Here is a 17,346-nt window from a genome sequence, read left to right as displayed (position 1 = left end):
CTTAGCGTTGCTAGCAGTTATTTCGCTTGTAATCATCTAAAGTCATTGATTGTCATTGACTTTTTAGGCCTTTTGATCCTTAAATGCAGGAGAAAATTTTTTTTTATAATCTTATTTTGTTTAAGCATTTTATGTCAGATTTGAAGTTTTATATACGCAGTTTTGAAATTAAAGTTACTTTTTTAATGCTACCTAAGAAAATGCCCAAGATGGCTACCAAGTAACAGGATTTGATTCTTGAAGGGTTTTGTTCCATTCAACTAAAATAAATTCTAAGGATTTAGCCTTACTTATTGTTTTACACTTGTTTTTGACCATGCAAATATGTGCATTGCATCCTATATCATGATGTACAATTAGTGAGTGCCTTGCTAACTAAGCTTGATAGCCAACCAGAGCTATCCTTAGCTGATAATAAGACTCACTGCTGGATAAAATATTTAACATTTTCTGTTCACCGGGCTATTAGCATATGTTATGCTGTCATACTTAGCATACGAATAAGTGTAATTGTGTATAGTCCTTATTTTAAAAAAATTTTTTGTGGTCACATGATCATTAACCACATGACATTAATTTGTGGACCATTTGTGACATACGGTTACTAAGAATATACATTCTTTGCCATGTTAAAGAAGACCACCTTGTGATTTCTTTGGTTCCAAGTTGCATGGAACACACTCACCAAATACTTACAAGGCAGTAGTGAAACTGTGAAAAGTGTGACACAAAGCAGAAGCAGAGACCATTTACCTTCAAAGTAAAAGCTGTGGCTTTTGAAACACGTTGACCACAGCTCTAAGGTACAACTTTTACTTTGACGTCAAATAGTCTCCATTTATAGTTTGTTTTGCACTTTTTCAAGCTTTACTGCCATTTTGCTAGTAGTTAGCAAGTGTTTGCAGACATGCCTGCATCTTCCATGCAAACTATGGGCAACCCCAATAATTTGCTGGCGACCAGTTTTGCCTAGTGACAGCAAACAACCACCAGGAACCACATGACAACCAGTCAGGGAATGCACATTTTCCTTCTGTAGCTGTGGTTGTGTCACATCTGATATGGCAGACAACTCTTGAGCTGTATGCACATAACATCATAACATCATGCAAAAACCTCTATAAATCGAGATCTGATTTATAGAGGTTTTGGCATGATGTTATGTGCATAAAGCCATATACAGGCAGATTGAAGTTGGGCAATTTTTGTATTTATTCAAGAGTTTATACGTAAACTTTAGAGGCTTAAAGAAAATTTTACTTACTTGCTTTTGTTTTAATTACAGCAGCCAAGCTCCAGAGGTCAGGGGAAAGCTGGTTGTGGCAAGAACATATCTGTGACTTGTTTATCAGTTACATATATGGTCTGTTACATCGAGGACGATACTGTTCCCAGCTTAAAATTTAAGACATTGTGGAAACGGTGAGTGTTTCATATTTGTAAATACTTTCTAAAGAATAATGCATGGTAATAAAGTGGCAGGGAAAACGGAAAAAGAAATCACGCTCATGCTGTGGGTTTGGGGGAGCGAAAAAAAAATGCAGTGGTGCCTCTTAAACAAATTAGCATGCACAATCACAACGCGCTGAAAGATGAGATCAAGACATGAAATTATTTTCAACTGGATGTTGTAACAGAATCCGATCCTTTGCGGGCTGGAGCCCCTACCCTGCCCCCAGGCAAAGGTGATTTTAGTTTGCTCCCACATCACCGGCTTTCTACACACTCTGCAATTTTTAATTGGTTTCGGCTTCACTTTGTGGAACATACATTCATCACCTTGGATTCGTAAGTGTGGATGGCTGCATAAATGGGGGGGAAAAGTTGTACATAAGAAATTCCATTTACCACTGGTTAAATTTTTATTCAATTTGCAACAGACCCTGAAAAGGGGGTTTCAGATTTGTTTGCAAAACATCATCTCCAGGCAGAAAAGTGTCAGCTTAGGAACCATCAGTGTTTATTACTGCACGAGCTGAATAGTCTGGGTATAGAATCGTTGTTAAGGTAAAACAATACTGATATTTATTTACAAATCATTTATATTAGCTAGGCAAATTTCATTTCCTGGCACTTGATTTGACCAATAACTCCATTACATTCTAATTTACAGTTTGTACAGTAGAAACCGATTGAGGAGCAGGCTGTATGTTTAACAGTGCAAATCAAAGCCACAGCCTGCTTTTCTCAAGGCAAACATGGAATGTTTAAATGAATATGATTTCCAAATTTGTTTGTACTGTTCAGAAGAATTCTATAACCAATGATCTCACATTTCCAGATTGATAATATTTTTCTCTTTTTTGGCATTTATTGAGGACTTTCTAAACCAATGGCACCGTCTCCTTTTATGTGCTCAGTTCATCAAATTTACATTTTGCCTGCATGACAACTCCGTCTCTACTATACATCATTCCTCTGTACATTTGTACATGTTTTTTAGCATCATTGTATGACGATGGCGAATCAGCAAACAGCAGTCCTTCTAAGGACGTCCTGAGGCGGAGGCTCCGGGGGCACAGGGTTGCACGTGTGTGCATCATAAGTGGGCATGCTCAGAGCTCTGGTCGCTGTCATGACTGTCTTCATTGGCTAAGGAGTCCGTCGAATGGTGGAGCGCCGCAATGCCAGAGAACTCTGAAGGCAGCAGCGTCCCCTTTTTCACGTTCACCAGTTCTTTCTCTCGAGCTGCTGCCCCCTGCTGGCCACCCTTCACTCTTTTCCACTTCATCCTCCTGTTCTGGAACCACACCTTCACCTGCAGGGAGACAGAAAATATCAATGTCGTTGCACAACTCAACATAAATCACCAAAAAGTAATTAGGAAGCCTTAATGCTCTCGACAGCAACGTTCTGTTAAAGTTTGGCAGCTATTTCTGCACCAACAATTATGTATGGATGTTCGGTTACATCTGGCACTTGGTGTCTACCTGTTTTTCCCTGACTCAACAGCCCCGACCGTATTTACGTCTCTCAGACTGATGATTAAGCTGTTGCTTAAAACGGTTTACACGTCAAATAGAAGCAGTGGCTCCGTTAGTGTCGACACACGCGCTCGAAGGGAGGGGGAGGATGAGATGGGAAGCCGAGCTTGTCCCTGTCATGCAGGGTGGAAGCGGTTTATTTTTGGGGAGTGTCATTCCCAGGGGGGTGAGCAGTCACATGGTCAGGAAGTTAGTTGACAGCACAAACATTTGTCTTAAATGTTAAGGGTGTACAATGGACTGAGCACCACCTCGGATTCTTCACAGGCTTTGGGGTCTTTGCTAAAAGCAGGAGAGGGACAAGGACTGAAGCTGAGCAGCATTTATTTAGTAATATTCTCAAGACATCAGAAAAATGTACTATTCAGACTCACCTGCAGTGTACCTGAACTGCTTAACATTACACTAAAAGTGACACTCGGTTTATACAAAATACCAAAGACCCTGAACTCAGGTTTGGGTAGGTCAATCTACAGGTGTGAAACAAGCATATAGGGAGAACTTATAGGGCACTTGGTTTTCTGGAAATGGCCTCTCTGGAAACACTCTGGTGCACTAATGTAATACACGTACAAAAGAAGACAAGACGCACTGGTTCATGCAATTTAAATTTTCAAGTCAAATCTGGATAAAAATGATATTGATTAAAACCTTCAAAGTTTGATTAGGTTTATATCACATTTTTGTTTACAACATTTAATGACTGCAATTAGGTGTGTAGCTACAATCTACTCTCTTATCTACTCTCAATCTATAATAAACTCTCTGTTAAACCCAGTCAAGCATTGGCGTTGGAGCTTTACAGCTGCCATCTTTGAAAATATTTTTATTTTTGCAAGACATAAAACATCCATCAGATTTCCCCAAACAGCACACACAGCATAAATCAAGAACTGATTGCTTTGCCAATATTTACCTCACTATCTCTACTTCCCAGACCAAACTGAGGTCACACACAACATATGCTGCATAAGCTGACAAAATTTCACACACATTTCCTGCTCTGTAAAGCCACGTAAAGATTAATTGCGATAGTCTTGGAGAAGGCTGAAAAAAAGTTGGACCTTTTCTTGAGTTTTTGCGACTTTGAAATGTGATGGAAAAGCAGAGCATGACTTAAACACATTAAGGCACATTTCACATTCATGTTACAATTTACATTTGCTTTCAGCCTGAGAAGCACATTACTCTGAAAGTCTACAGTCACCACATTTAGTGGGATTCAAAGATTTCACTACGTTTTCATATAAACTCAATATACACTGTAGCTGTCTACTTTGTTAGGTACACCAGCTCAACTGCTAGTTAAGGCAAATGTTCATCAGCCAATCACATTGCAACAACTCAATATATTTAGACTTGTGGGCGTGGTCAAGCAGCTCTGTTGAAGTTAAATCCAACCATCAGAATGGCAAAGAAAGGTGATTTAAGTGACTCAGAATGTGGCAGGGTTATTGTTGCCAGATGGGTTTGTCTGAGTATTTCAGAAACTTCTGATCTGCTGGAATTTTCCCACACTACCATCTCTAGGGTTTACAGAGAATGGTCAGAAAAAGACGAACTATCCAAAGAGCAGCAGTTCTCTTGGCAAAAATTGCTTTGTTAATGCCAGAGGTCAGAAGAGAATGGCCAGATAGTTTTGTGCTGATAGAAGAAAAAGAAGAAGAGCCTCTCTGAATGCACTACAAGTCACCGAAGAACGGGAAACAAAATTGGAGAACAGGATTGGAAAAACATTGGCTGTTCTGATGAGTCTCAATTTCTGCTGCAACATTTGGATGGTTGGGTCAGAATTTGTCGTAAACAACATAAAAGATTGGCTCATCCTCCCTTGCATCAACAGTTCATGCTGGCGGTAGTGTTGTAATGGTGTGAGGGAAAACTTTCTTGGCACACTTGGAGTTCCGTCATACCAAGTGAGCATCGACTAAACACCACAACATGCCCGAGTATTGCTGCTGACCACAGCCATCCCTTTATGACCCATCTTCGTGCCCCTAACATGCCATGTCACAGATCATCTCAAACTGGTTTCTTGAACATATCAGTGAGTTCACTGTACTCAAATGGCCTCCATAGTCACCAGAACTCAGTTCAAGAGAGCACTTTTTTGGATGTGAAGGAATGGGAGATTCCCATCATGCATGTGGAGCAGAAAAATCTGCAGCAACTGTGTAATGTTCTCATGTCAGTATGGACCACAATCTCTGCTTATTAAAGTGGTTGGTGAGTATATACCAAACAAATCTCTATTCAGTTTTGTTAAATGTACTTTTTTACAACTGTAGTTTTGCATATTCATAAAACTTGTAAAGTCTTTTATTTTAAAAAAGTACTTTTACACATTATTTGCATAACATGTTAAGAAACAGAGATATCAGTGCGTTTTTTCTGCCCCACACACCACACAGTTACAAAATCGCACAGTTAAACAGCATCACTGACCGTCTCATCCTATTAATAGCTAAACCTTTACACTGTCCTTTGAAGCACAAACCCTGGAAACCACATCAGATATCCACAAGAATCAAAGTCTAAACACATGACTGAAAAAAAAGATCACAACACTACAGTACTAAATCAAACATTAACAGTCCCATGATCCTTTGCACTCGTGGAAATATTCCATTCTCAGAAAAGTCAAGTAGAAACTTTTGCACACAGCCCAGTAAAAACTAGGTTAAATTTATTAAAACATCATTTTAAATGAGGACATTTACAGTGCACAGTAATAGACCCTTGGTGCTACACTGGCCTATTTGCAGTGTTGACCTGTCGCCCACTTAAAACATTCGGTGGCTTACAAAGCAAACAAAAAAAATTTGAGGCTCAACTGCTGAAATCCTATGACAAGCAAGAGGGAGAAAACCTTTTCCCAAACACTTTTCCCAAACCAATTGTTGTTAAATGAAGGGATGATGCAACAAGGGGAAACATGTCCCAGTTCCAGTTTCTTACTGTGTTTTTGGCATCAAATTAAAATGAAATTATATGTTAAAAATGTATGATTGACACACCTATTTATTGGCTTTTGTAATCTTAGTATTTAAATATATCTTTTAAATTATTTGCATTTAATTATGTATTTATTTACATTCTAAATGGGGGGGACAGGGTCGTAAATCAAGACTTTTCCTTGATTTAATCTTAAATCAATTTAAGATTAATCTTTTCTTTTCCTCCCTAACAAATCACCTCTTAATCTATTATACATTTTAGCGCAACTTTTTTTACTTTCTTGTAGCTGACATATTTATATGTGAAAGCAGTAAGAGTAAGTGGAACTAAAATCATTAACGTGTTCCACTAAGCTCTGGAATTTAACCAACATGCACGCTATAAATGCATGCTATCAAATTGGTCTCTGAGCGTGGGCCGATTGATGTAAAATGCAGGCACATGAAATAAATAACAGGAGACAAATGGTTGAGGGAAGGAAAAAGTGTAGTGTCTGTTGTTCTGTGACACCCGTTTGGAAGCTTTAACTCGCACTAAGTTGACCCCATGCCAGCAATATTATGCGGTGTGATACACACACACACACACACACACACATATATAATTTGTGGGTCTAATGTGGTGATTTGCTTCTAAGAGCATCTCATAAAACGTCTGTTTTTTACATTCAAACTACACCTTATCACAACGCAAAATATTGCTGGCATGGGGTCAACTAAGTGCGAGTTAAAGCTTCCAAACGGGTGTCACAGAACAACAGACACTACACTTTTTCCTTCCCTCAACCATTTGTCTCCTGTTATTTATTTCATGTGCCTGCATTTTACAGCAATCGGCCCACGCTCAGAGACCAATTTGTATTTGCAGGGGCAGTGGGAGAGAGGAAGTGACTTGCTAGACAGCACTTCCTTAAACCCGTCTCCCTGTCTTGACTGTGGATGGCCTGAAAGAATAGTCAGGAACATCTGGAATATGATAGTCCCTTCATACAGCCACATCTGGAGTACAATAGCCCTCACACTGAAGTTACAAAAACACAGTAGCAAGCTGAAAAGCCTCCTCGTCGTCCCGAGGCCGCCTTTGTTTTCACAACATGGCATTAATGTGCTAATGGGGGGTGGGGGGGTTCAATAATGTCTAAACCCAGGGGAAAACAAACAGTGGTGGGTAGGAACATACTTGTCTTTCAGTGAGGTCGAGGTTGACAGCAATCTCGTAGCGCCTTAGTCTGGTTAGGTAGTTGTGGTGGGCGAACTCTGCCTCCAGCTCTCGGATTTGCTCCTTGGTGAATGCCGTCCTCTCCTTCCTGGGCTTGCTGCTCACGTCTGACTTGTAATTCCCATCCTGGGACTCTGAAACCAAACACCACACAGGTTTGTGTTGCACTCAGAGCAGATTTATATGCAGCAAAAATAAAAATAAGGCAAATGTTACGTGGCAGGTGCAAATCAGCAGGGGGAGAAAAGGGGCAAAGTAAGAGAAACAGTGAGAGCTGTCAGTCACACTTTATTGTTCAGACATTGTTTATGAATACTTTAAGTGGCTGGAAGGACTCATGGGCGGCAACACATGTGTGTCTGCACGACGGCAGCTGTGCTATTACAATAGGCTGGCTCTTTTACTGTCAACATGGATGTAATTTGGCTTGAAGAAGTCTGCTGCGCCAGCTTTAAATTTTATATCAGGAAAGGAAAAAGTGTCTGAAGTGCTGCTATTTGCATTTATTTTGATCCTATTATTTTTCAACTGTGTGTCTTTTGATTGCCATTAAGTTTGCAGTTTTCAGAAAGCAAATATACTGCAGTCATAAGATCAGATGTTAGATATGTAAAATCCAGGAAGCTGCAAATGAACGTCTTCAAAAATGCATATATCAGTAATACAAATATGGGCAAAGTGGGAACTTGGAACAAATTATGCACTTCCTTAAAAAAATATAAATTCCTAGCTTGTGACATCTCCACTTTAATTCATCATGCCAGAAAAATACTTTTTGTTTTGGTATTTCCACAAACTTTCCGAAGAAAACACATACGGCTCATTTGCCCTCCAAAATTTTCCTATTGTGAGCAGTCTTTGTGGTTTCTCTGTTGGACACGCTTCAGTTGCACATTGCAGTTGAAGGCAGCAGCGATTGCATGCTAATTCATCTGCGGTCCTGTTCTGTCGTGTGTGTTAATCCAGCAGGTCTACGTCAAGCCAAACTGTAAATAGTCGTGCAGCTCAGAGCCAGACTCACAAACGGTGCAAAGTGTGAAGCCACATAAGAGAGGAAACTTCAACTTTAACTCAGATTTGTCCCATCGGGGACCCCTGCTGGTTCTGTTTTCCTGTCATAAAGAGAATCTTCCTTCTAATTAAGTGTATATTTTCTCAAGCAAAATAACTCCCTTGAGTCTGAAGAGAAGATGAGAGGTAAACTGAAACTGCCCTACAAAAGTTATATTTGTATGGTAGTCACACAGTTTTAGAGCCAAGGACAAACAAAACATATATAAGACTGCAAGAATTCCCTCACGGGTTTTATGAAATGAAACCGATCATTGCTTGACCCGCAACTTGTGTCCAGCTCCCCCTTGACCTTGCCTTTCCCTCTCTGTAATTTCAGTCCTTTTGCTACAGTGTGTGTCTTATTGAAGCAGGCCTTTCAGATGTGTTCATCCACTCTCTCTGGTAAACACAGACATTGTGTAAAGAGAAATAAAAGTATAACAGAGCCAGCTGCTCCAGACCAATAGGCCTGGAGCTGAAACAAGCGGCGGGCTTTTATGACCCAGCCACTACACCACAGCAATTAGGTTCTCCCTGTAACTTTCATCTCTCCACAAAAAAGCAGGAATAATATGAGAAAAATACATGCACCCAGACAGGGCACATCGTTGAGGGTTCCCAAATGAACTTAGCGCATTACAGGAGTGACGCTTTTAAAAAAATAATGTAAGATTGGATGGATAAAATACTGATCGGGTTATTTTTCTTATGCTGGGAACATAAGCACTGGTTGTTTTCCCTTTACTGAAAAATGTATTTATTTTTTTAAATTTTATTTTTATGCACAAAAAAGAATTCAAACACATCAACGATGCCGCAATGTTTTTCTTAAACTGCTTTAAAAGAAATTTTGAATGCCAGCAAAACGCCTTCGGCACTTCACTCGTCTGTTTTACAACTCTGCCTCAACAAAATAAGACTTGAAGCACCTTTTATTGTTCCCCACAGAAAATCTAGTAACTTTTAAAGGACGACCACTCCCTTGACGGTACTGTGCAAATGTGACCGAGAAACTCAGCAAAGGCCCGTTGCCGTCACTGCAGCTGAAAGTCTGCTGCAGGTTCCCCAGAAACCAGACACACGGACTCATCTCATTAGCTGACCCTCCGTCCTTCCTTAAGGAAACATTCACAGTTGGGTATTAAAGACAGAAAGCCGAGAAGCTTCATATTTGAGCAAAAAAGGGGGTAAACTCTAGCATGGAAGTGAGCTCTCGGGTTTTGTTATTATTTCTGTATCTAAATTCAGGTTTCGCTCAAGTTTCTCGTCCAGATGGTGAAACCTAATCAGAGCTCTATCTCATGCAACAGGCAGCGCTCTGATATTTAGACAGCTGACTGAGTGAGCAGCCTAGTTAGCCCCAATAATCAGCGTGATTGGTGTTAGCATTGGGAGAATGCACTGCACATGTAATGAGTATGCAGTGACTATTGTTGCAGAGGAAGTGGGATCTGGAGGCAAGGGCTCAGTTTTCCAGTGATTTGACAAAAGAGGAAAGGGAGTAGGAGGTAGAGTAATGAATTAATGGGTTAAATGTACTATTTCAACATTTTGCATGTGGACAACTGGACATTTTAGTGCAAAGGAAAATAAAACGTTGAAATTTTTGTCTTTTTATGTTGTAAAATGGCAAATATTTCAGTTCACTTATGGAGTTTCTAATAATCAACGCAGAATTTGGATTGAAAACTAAATTAGTGCCAGTGGTGTTTTGTTTTGTATTATTATTTAAAGTCAGTCTGAAGTTAATCCTGTTATATTTCCCCAACTTTTGGTATATAAACTTGTTGTCAGCTACAGCAACACCCAACCAGTCAGAGGGAGAAAAAACACACTCTCTAAGTATCCTGTGGAGATGTGGGAATATCACCGGTCAACTGCAGATGATGCACTGTGAGTACAGAGACCTTATCCAAAGGGTGCAGGATTAGCAATGACAGGCTGCAATCCTCAAATGGAAACAAACTGGCAAGCAGACTTTCTGTGAGAAACTCTCACTGATATCACTTTGCTAGTGAGATTTCTTGCGACCCGACCCCGGCCATTTGTCATTGTGTGATTGATTATTGTGGTGCCTGCAGGTTGCAAAGGTTTTGCAGATCATCAGCTGGTTTAGTATCAATTTAAAAATTGTATTAAAAAGGTGTTTATTTATTAATGATTTGTGAGAAGTGTGCTTTTTATAATCGTCTGTGGTTTTGAATTTTTAAATACATTTGTATGAATGAGGCCCGATTCAAGAACAATAAAATGATTATACATGCATAGTTCAAGGGTGATTTTTGGGAGAATCACAAATGTAAAATTTAACAAAAAGGTGTCGTTAAAGCTCACTGCCCTCGGGACCTTTACTGTACTGAACATACAACTGCCTGTAGATAAAAATAAAGGAAACTTGTAATGGTCTTTTAAATTTTATAGGAATTAAGTGGTGTTTTTTTGTTTTTTTGTTTTTTTTTGTGATAATAAGATAATTTAAAATCAATGAAAAAAGATCAAATATTAATATGATTAGCTACATTCATTTTGTAACAGTAGGAAGTTCCCTATCTAAACTTGGCCTTTGATAAACATGACACTCAAATATTTTCACTTTCATTTTACTTCAGTAAACCTGCGATTTCTTTTAACTGCAGTTTTTAGTAAATGAAAACAATTTGCGTCCGCCCGGTTGTTTAGTGTGCCATGAGGCACCGGTGTAGTCTTTTACAATCCATGACATTAATTCTTTACTGCCCTCTTTATTCTCAGCTCTCTAAAAAGCGTCGCAACAAACCAGATGTGATTTTTAAACAAAACATGCCAGTAGTCAGATGTGCCCGCACACTTATGATGTGGCCTTTGCTCCACGCTTCAGTCCGCCTGTCGCCTCCTGCCTTGCTGCGTGTCAGCCGGCACCTACAAACTGCTTTCCAGACGTTTTTTTGTTTTTGTATCAGAGCTGCAGAATTCCCAACAGTCGTGCTGTTGAATGATTTAGAGTGATGTGTACAGATGTTTCTGTTATTCTTGAGCTCTGTGTGGAATTTCTTAAACGCTGATATTTATGTTAAAATGTTTATCCAAGTAAAATAACGAACAAAGAGATTTTAGAAATGCCTCCAATGTATTTTACATGAAGTCTCGGGTTGTGCAATGTGTGAGCTTTAAAAAACACTCGAATGAAATCTCTGCCTTTCGAACTGCTTCACTTCTCGCTTCAGAAAATCCCAGCTTCTCTTACCTGAACTGTCACTTTTCCTCTTGCCGTTTCTCTTCTCGGCCTCAGCAGGTGACAAAGTCTGTCTGCCAAAGTCTGCAGGCACACACGAGGCCCCTGTAGGGGTGCTGCCACTGCCTAGACTGGGGGTGCTGGCGCACATACTGGGCCCACCGGGGTGGCCCAGGTCTGAAGGCGTGGGCCCATTGTCGTGGGATGAGTGGGAGTGTGGGTGGCAAAGACTGTGGCGAGTACTGCTGCCAGGTGACGGCATCTGCGGGATATGCCAAGATGTATGGTGCTGAGGTGGGTGGTGATGCTGCTGGGAGGGCAGGTGGCCGCGGTGAGGGTGGTGGTGGTGCTGCCCAGGAAACAGGCTGTCGTCACCCGGGTAGCTGGAGATGATACAGGGCGAGGGTGAGGAGGTAGAGGAGGAGGACGACGAAGAGGCCAGGTCAGGGTAGGAGACGTGGTCCGAGCGTCCGTGAAGCGCCAGGGGAGACTGGGTGAAGGCGGGATGTAGGGCCTGCGCCGGGGCGTGGGGGCTCCGCAGGCAGCCGAACAGTGTGTGATCCATTGTGTGCAAACACACACACGGCCCTCCAGGAAAGGCGAGAAGGGCAAGCGTAAGAGGCAATGTTACTAAATCAACCAACAACAGAAAGATCACAAGCGCATATCCAAGATGCTTCCCTTTCTCCCTTGACTATCCCAAAACTTTTCTCTTCAGTTACGAAAAAATAGTCAGAGCAGCAAGTAAAATGTGTTTTGAAATGGGTGTCCTGTGGTAATCCAGAGCATGCGGCCAGTTGCCAGGCTGTACAGGATAAACAGTTAGCCCAGGACAAGTTGCAGCTGAGCCTCTCAGATGTCAGGAGGAACACGGGACTGGAGCTCGAGGCTGGGAGCAGAAGGAGGTTCCTAGGAACTGCAGAACGAGGGGAGCCAGCGCAGGGGATGTTATAAATAGGGTGTAACGTGAGAGGGAGGCTGGGTCATAGACTGCATACGCGCTACTGACCACATACATATGATCACCCTCCAAAAAGCACAGCATAATAAATCTGTACTATTAAAATGGCTGAGCCTCAGGAAAGAAGGCAATTTATTTTGGACTTGGATCTGACCTCGGGTGGCCATCTTTTTTTCCTACAAGAAAACAGCCTTAATGGTTCATGGGTGGGGCTGGGGGAGGGAGAGGGAGGTCGTATGAGGGGAAGGGAGAGAGTGTGAAGAGAGATCGAAGGAGAGGTGTCAGGGGTTAACTCAGCGTGTCACCCCATCTTTGTCAAAAGTTGGTGGTAGCGGGCAGGATGCTTGTAGCGTCCATTAAAGGTCACTTTAAACCATCACTATCACGATCATGTGATGTTAAGAGAGCTATTTTGTCACTGTGATGCAGACTTGCAACTTATTGGCAACAAATATGAAAAGTTTGGTTCCAAAATAAGTGTTTGAGTGAACGGAAGGCTAACGTTTTGCCCATGCTAGACTTAGAATGACCACGGTTCCTTTTTAATGTAGTGTAACCAATCATTTTGTGAATGTGACTTTTTTTTTGGAAATGGTGTTTATCTCATTTTGAAATGAAACACATCATTAAACCGATATGGATACATTTCGACTTTTGATACGAGGTCATGAAGGTCACGAATCTGCTTCCTGAAATAACAAACTTTATTCCACTATTTTTTTATCACCAATAATTGCCGTGGCAAATGTGGAAATGCTATTGTATACAATTTTAGATGCCAACACATTGTTTTTGTATAAACTATGCTTGTAACAAATTCTCTCTCTATATATATATATACATTTATTTTTATATATGTATATATATATATATATATAATATTAGTATGTGGAGAGTATTCGAGTGTAGAAAAGGAAATGAACAGAAGGAAAGTTGTTCATAAATTCTTTGCTCCTAACATTAGTGTCTCTCTTTAAATTTGTTTGGCTATAAAAGAAAAGTCATTCTTTGTGAGAAGTAGGGGAAAAATAGCAGCTGGAAAACAGCTGTGAATGTGTCACTGGTTTCTTTTATTTTCTCTAATTATTCATATCCAGAGCTCAACTAAAGCTCAAATAAAATCAAATAAAATTCATTTATTTTTCTCCTGTCAACCTCATTTAAGGCAGAAAGTCTTGGAAGAAAAAGATGAGACATAATAATGATTTGTAGCTGTATGGTATTGACCTAATGGGGGAATTATAAAAATGGTTCTATGCAATTAAATTTTCTTAGTCATGTAATTTAAAATGTAACATCTATTATGTAATGTAATCATATAATAGAATTAAATTGTAACTTAAGGGTTTTACATTTTCGGTGAAATACAGATGAATAATCATCTGATAGATATCTCCTTTCCTTCCTACTTCTGTTTTCTAAAACTCAAAAGCACACTTGCACACTGCCCGCAGTATAAATGAAAAGAATACACAGTATAAATTAAATCAATATAATCTATAAAACAAAATTAAAAGTCAAAGCTGCTTCAGAGCTTTCATGGCTCGGCCAGGTTTTAGAGGGAGACGGTCACGATGACTCCACGCTCTGGGGATCCAGTCAGGCTGTGCCATGGGGCTCTGTGAGCCGCCTGAGAAAGGAAATTAATTCCTCTTTGAGGGAAAATTACTTTAACAGATAGCATGGCGGAGGCAGGCTGTAACTTTGCCGCTGTCGCTCCCCCCCAGTCCCTCCAAAGCCTCTGAAGGCAGCAGAGGCAGCGCAGCAGAGGAAAGGCACCTTAGGTGAGTGAGTGTCAAACTCTTCTACTGTTTATCTTACAAATTAAGGCTATTAGCAGGTTAGCCCAGGCTATATATTTGCTCAGGGTCTTGAGCAGGTATTAATACACACGTGTTTCCAATCCTATTGCTGGTCTCGCTGCACCGATGGCCTGTGGCGTGGGTGTTTTCAGTCGGTCCGAGTCTTTGGCCCTTGTGAGCTTTATGAGGCAAAATGTTCTAGTGTGTGAATAAGTGCGAGAGTGTTGGTGTGTAAAATAGGGATACACTCATAGTTAAAGCCGACATCTTTTATTGTTAAAAAAGAAGGATCAAAGAGTCTTATTGCCCTCATAAAAGCAATTAAATATTTCAGACATTTATATATATTTAATTAGCTTTTCTTTTTTTAAATTAAATGTAATCCCTGACACTGGTTACATATTGTGCCTTTAAGAGCACCGAACCCTAAAAGTAAACGTCATTAGTTTGTATTCAGTGAAGCTTTTCAGTGTTGCATGATGGTTTAAATGCATTTTCAAATGTGTTTCAACTCTGAAATTAAAAAAAAAACCCAACTCTTATTTGGAAATAAAAATGGCCCCATATGATGATATTCTGAATACTGGCACAAACCGTGGAGCTGTAAATCCACCGCTACCTGTGTTGGCCTCCAAAAGCACACGTTTGTCTGACTTTTAATGTGATGACATGTGACATGACGTTTTAAGGTGAGTGTGTGTGTGTGTAAAGCATAAAAAGTTCAAAAGAAGAGGCTACCAAGAGGCTGTGTTTGCAATGATCTTAAAGCGGGGCTCGGGACAGCATGTTTTCTCTACAGTAGACAGAAACTGAAGGTAAAAGACCTGCTGCTCAACCTGTGGCTGTCAGTCAGTCCCACAGGCAGGACAGATTACAGCAACCACAGCTCAGTGCCACCGTCACCAAAACAAACATGCAACTACCACTTTACTCCTTTTCTTACACTAATTTAAGGAGTGTGTGATGGTGTTTAAAGTTAACATCGTCATTTGCTGCTAAATTACCAAACTTTGTCTAATTGCTGAAATGTTACCAGCCAGCAACAGTGAAAGTTCTGGCTTTAGCCAAAAGATAAAACAGTGAAAAAGTATATCTGCATTTCTCTAACATGTTATTAAAACTTCTAAGGGTTCTTTTTTTTTCTTCTTCTTGTAGGCAAAACACAAAACAGAGCAAAAATTAGAAGAAAAGAATAGAAGGAAGTTGTGTAGTTGGATTTAAAAGCCCCTGAGAGCCTCGAAGAGAAAAATCTTAACTGGAAATGCAAATAGGCCAGTACAGAGGTACACGGATAAGCACACAAGCAATGATATGATCAAAAGCAAACAGAGCTAACAACAAAAATCCAACAGAGCCATAAAAGAAATAATGTGTTGAAAGTGTTTTATACGCATTAAAGAAATGAAAAAATGAGAGAAGGGTAACTGTATGTTTTCATATTTCCTTTATTCAGCATGTAAATTAGCCTTATATGGCACCTGGAAGTGAACAAAGATGTTTATATATTTGTTAATATGTAACAAATATGTCGTTATGGGGCTCACGTGTTCAAACACAAATTAGAAAAACACAGACGTAATAATGCAAAATATCTTTTTTAGGAGAAGTTATAATTGCTGCCTGTATGTCCACATGCAGCAACTTTAGAGTGTGTTACAAAACACTATATATTTATATACTGCATTTAAAAAGAAATCTGCTGGCACACCAGCTTACCAGACTTTATGATAAAACTAAATCCTTTCAGTTATTCTTGCTGCCACTTGCTGCACTCAAATCCCCAAATTTAACGGGCCCGGATGTGTAATATGCTTCACTACAGAAAAGCTTTGATGCCAGCTCTCTCGGCTTCGGAGTCTAATATGAGCATTTAAAAAGGCCCAGTGTGTGCGTAATCAGTATTAAAGATTTTCCTCTTGTTTTAGTCTCCGGCTAATATGGAAACACTTCAGAGTGTATAACACTCAGTGAGCCTCTAAAGCGTGCAGCCAAGTACAGACGTGATAACTGAAGTGTCTTTGTAAATAAGTAGAAACCTGCAGAAGTTAGAACACTGATTTCTCCTGACCCAAGATGGAGTGAGTACAGTGATTTTTTTTTTAAATAAATTGTATTATTATCTCTTTTAAAACAATTGCAAGCATTAAATGTGTTAGAAGACAAGCAATTTTCATGATTGTAATCAACAGAAAATCACTTTAAAATTAGTAGCAGCAAGTAGTTTTTACTCATTTTTGTCCGGCTCCTTAACTTGAACATATTTTTAGGACTCAGATTCTTAATAAGGAGACAATACTTAAATGTGCTACAGCTTCGTTGACAAATACCATATCACACTGAGCTGATTTTGTGAGTAATAACAGAACAGGGACAGTGGCTGTGTCGGGATGAATGTATGCGGGTGGTGTGGAAGCTGTCGTCGCTGCTCATTTCCTTTCAAGCTTCAGCCGCAGATTTACAGCAGTTGTCAGGAATATTGTCCGTATGCAGGATCGCGGGATGTCAGTGATATATGATGAAGAGAGACAGTAAAAGTTGTCTCCGTTTACAGCTCAATTGCATAAAGGGAACGGCAGCCCTCTCAGGGAGTGACAGTGAGACAGCATAAAGAAAAACCTGTGACGGCTTTAAAATCATTTTGTCATTTTCAATCTGACTAACTCTGGCTTGAGATGGGCGAAGTACATTTGTGCTTTTACTCGCATGAGATTCGACACATTTCTGTTTACATGATGGGGAAAGAATGTTTTGTTTAAACTCTGAGAAGGAAGGTTTTTCTGCTTAAAATGCACTTGTTAAACATAAACCTTTTTACTTTCAAAGTATTTTTTTTAATATTACTGCTGCCGGGAACATTCGCACACTCCACGTTTTCCTGTTTCTTTTGTTTTGTTTGAAAAAAATTATTTGGCTCCTTTGACAAAAATGTACAAAATTAATCTGATAGATTCAAAACACAAGCTAAAAACAGGCTCATTTTCTCCCCCCGAAAAGGTGTTATTTCAAACATAACACAGCGCTGATGATAATGCCTCTGCCAAAAATGTGTCTCTAGAGTCTGTTATGCTCCTCTAATGGTGTCATCTAACTCACTTGCTGCTCTTAGGTGGCCATTTTCTGTGTCTGTAATGGCCGTGGACAGCCGGGGTGAGATCATCA

General features: G+C 40.0%; 1 protein-coding gene across 1 annotated transcript; it reads right to left on the bottom strand.

The window, feature by feature from the left end:
- Positions 1–1,838: 1,838 nt before the first annotated feature.
- On the bottom strand, positions 1,839–12,505 carry meox2a (mesenchyme homeobox 2a). The gene is made up of 3 exons (XM_040030692.1): positions 11,437–12,505; positions 7,122–7,294; positions 1,839–2,758 (listed from the first exon to the last, which is right to left on the bottom strand). The coding sequence occupies exons 1-3, from the start codon at positions 11,987–11,989 to the stop codon at positions 2,540–2,542; spliced, it is 945 nt and encodes a 314-aa protein (XP_039886626.1). The 5' UTR covers positions 11,990–12,505; the 3' UTR covers positions 1,839–2,539.
- Positions 12,506–17,346: the final 4,841 nt, after the last annotated feature.

The sequence above is a fragment of the Simochromis diagramma genome, unplaced genomic scaffold (assembly GCF_900408965.1).
Source record: "Simochromis diagramma unplaced genomic scaffold, fSimDia1.1 OVJJ01000361.1, whole genome shotgun sequence".
In the NCBI taxonomy this organism is placed as follows: Eukaryota; Metazoa; Chordata; class Actinopteri; order Cichliformes; family Cichlidae; genus Simochromis; species Simochromis diagramma.
Note: the sequence above shows the minus strand (reverse complement) of the source record. Positions and strands in the feature narration are given on the sequence as shown.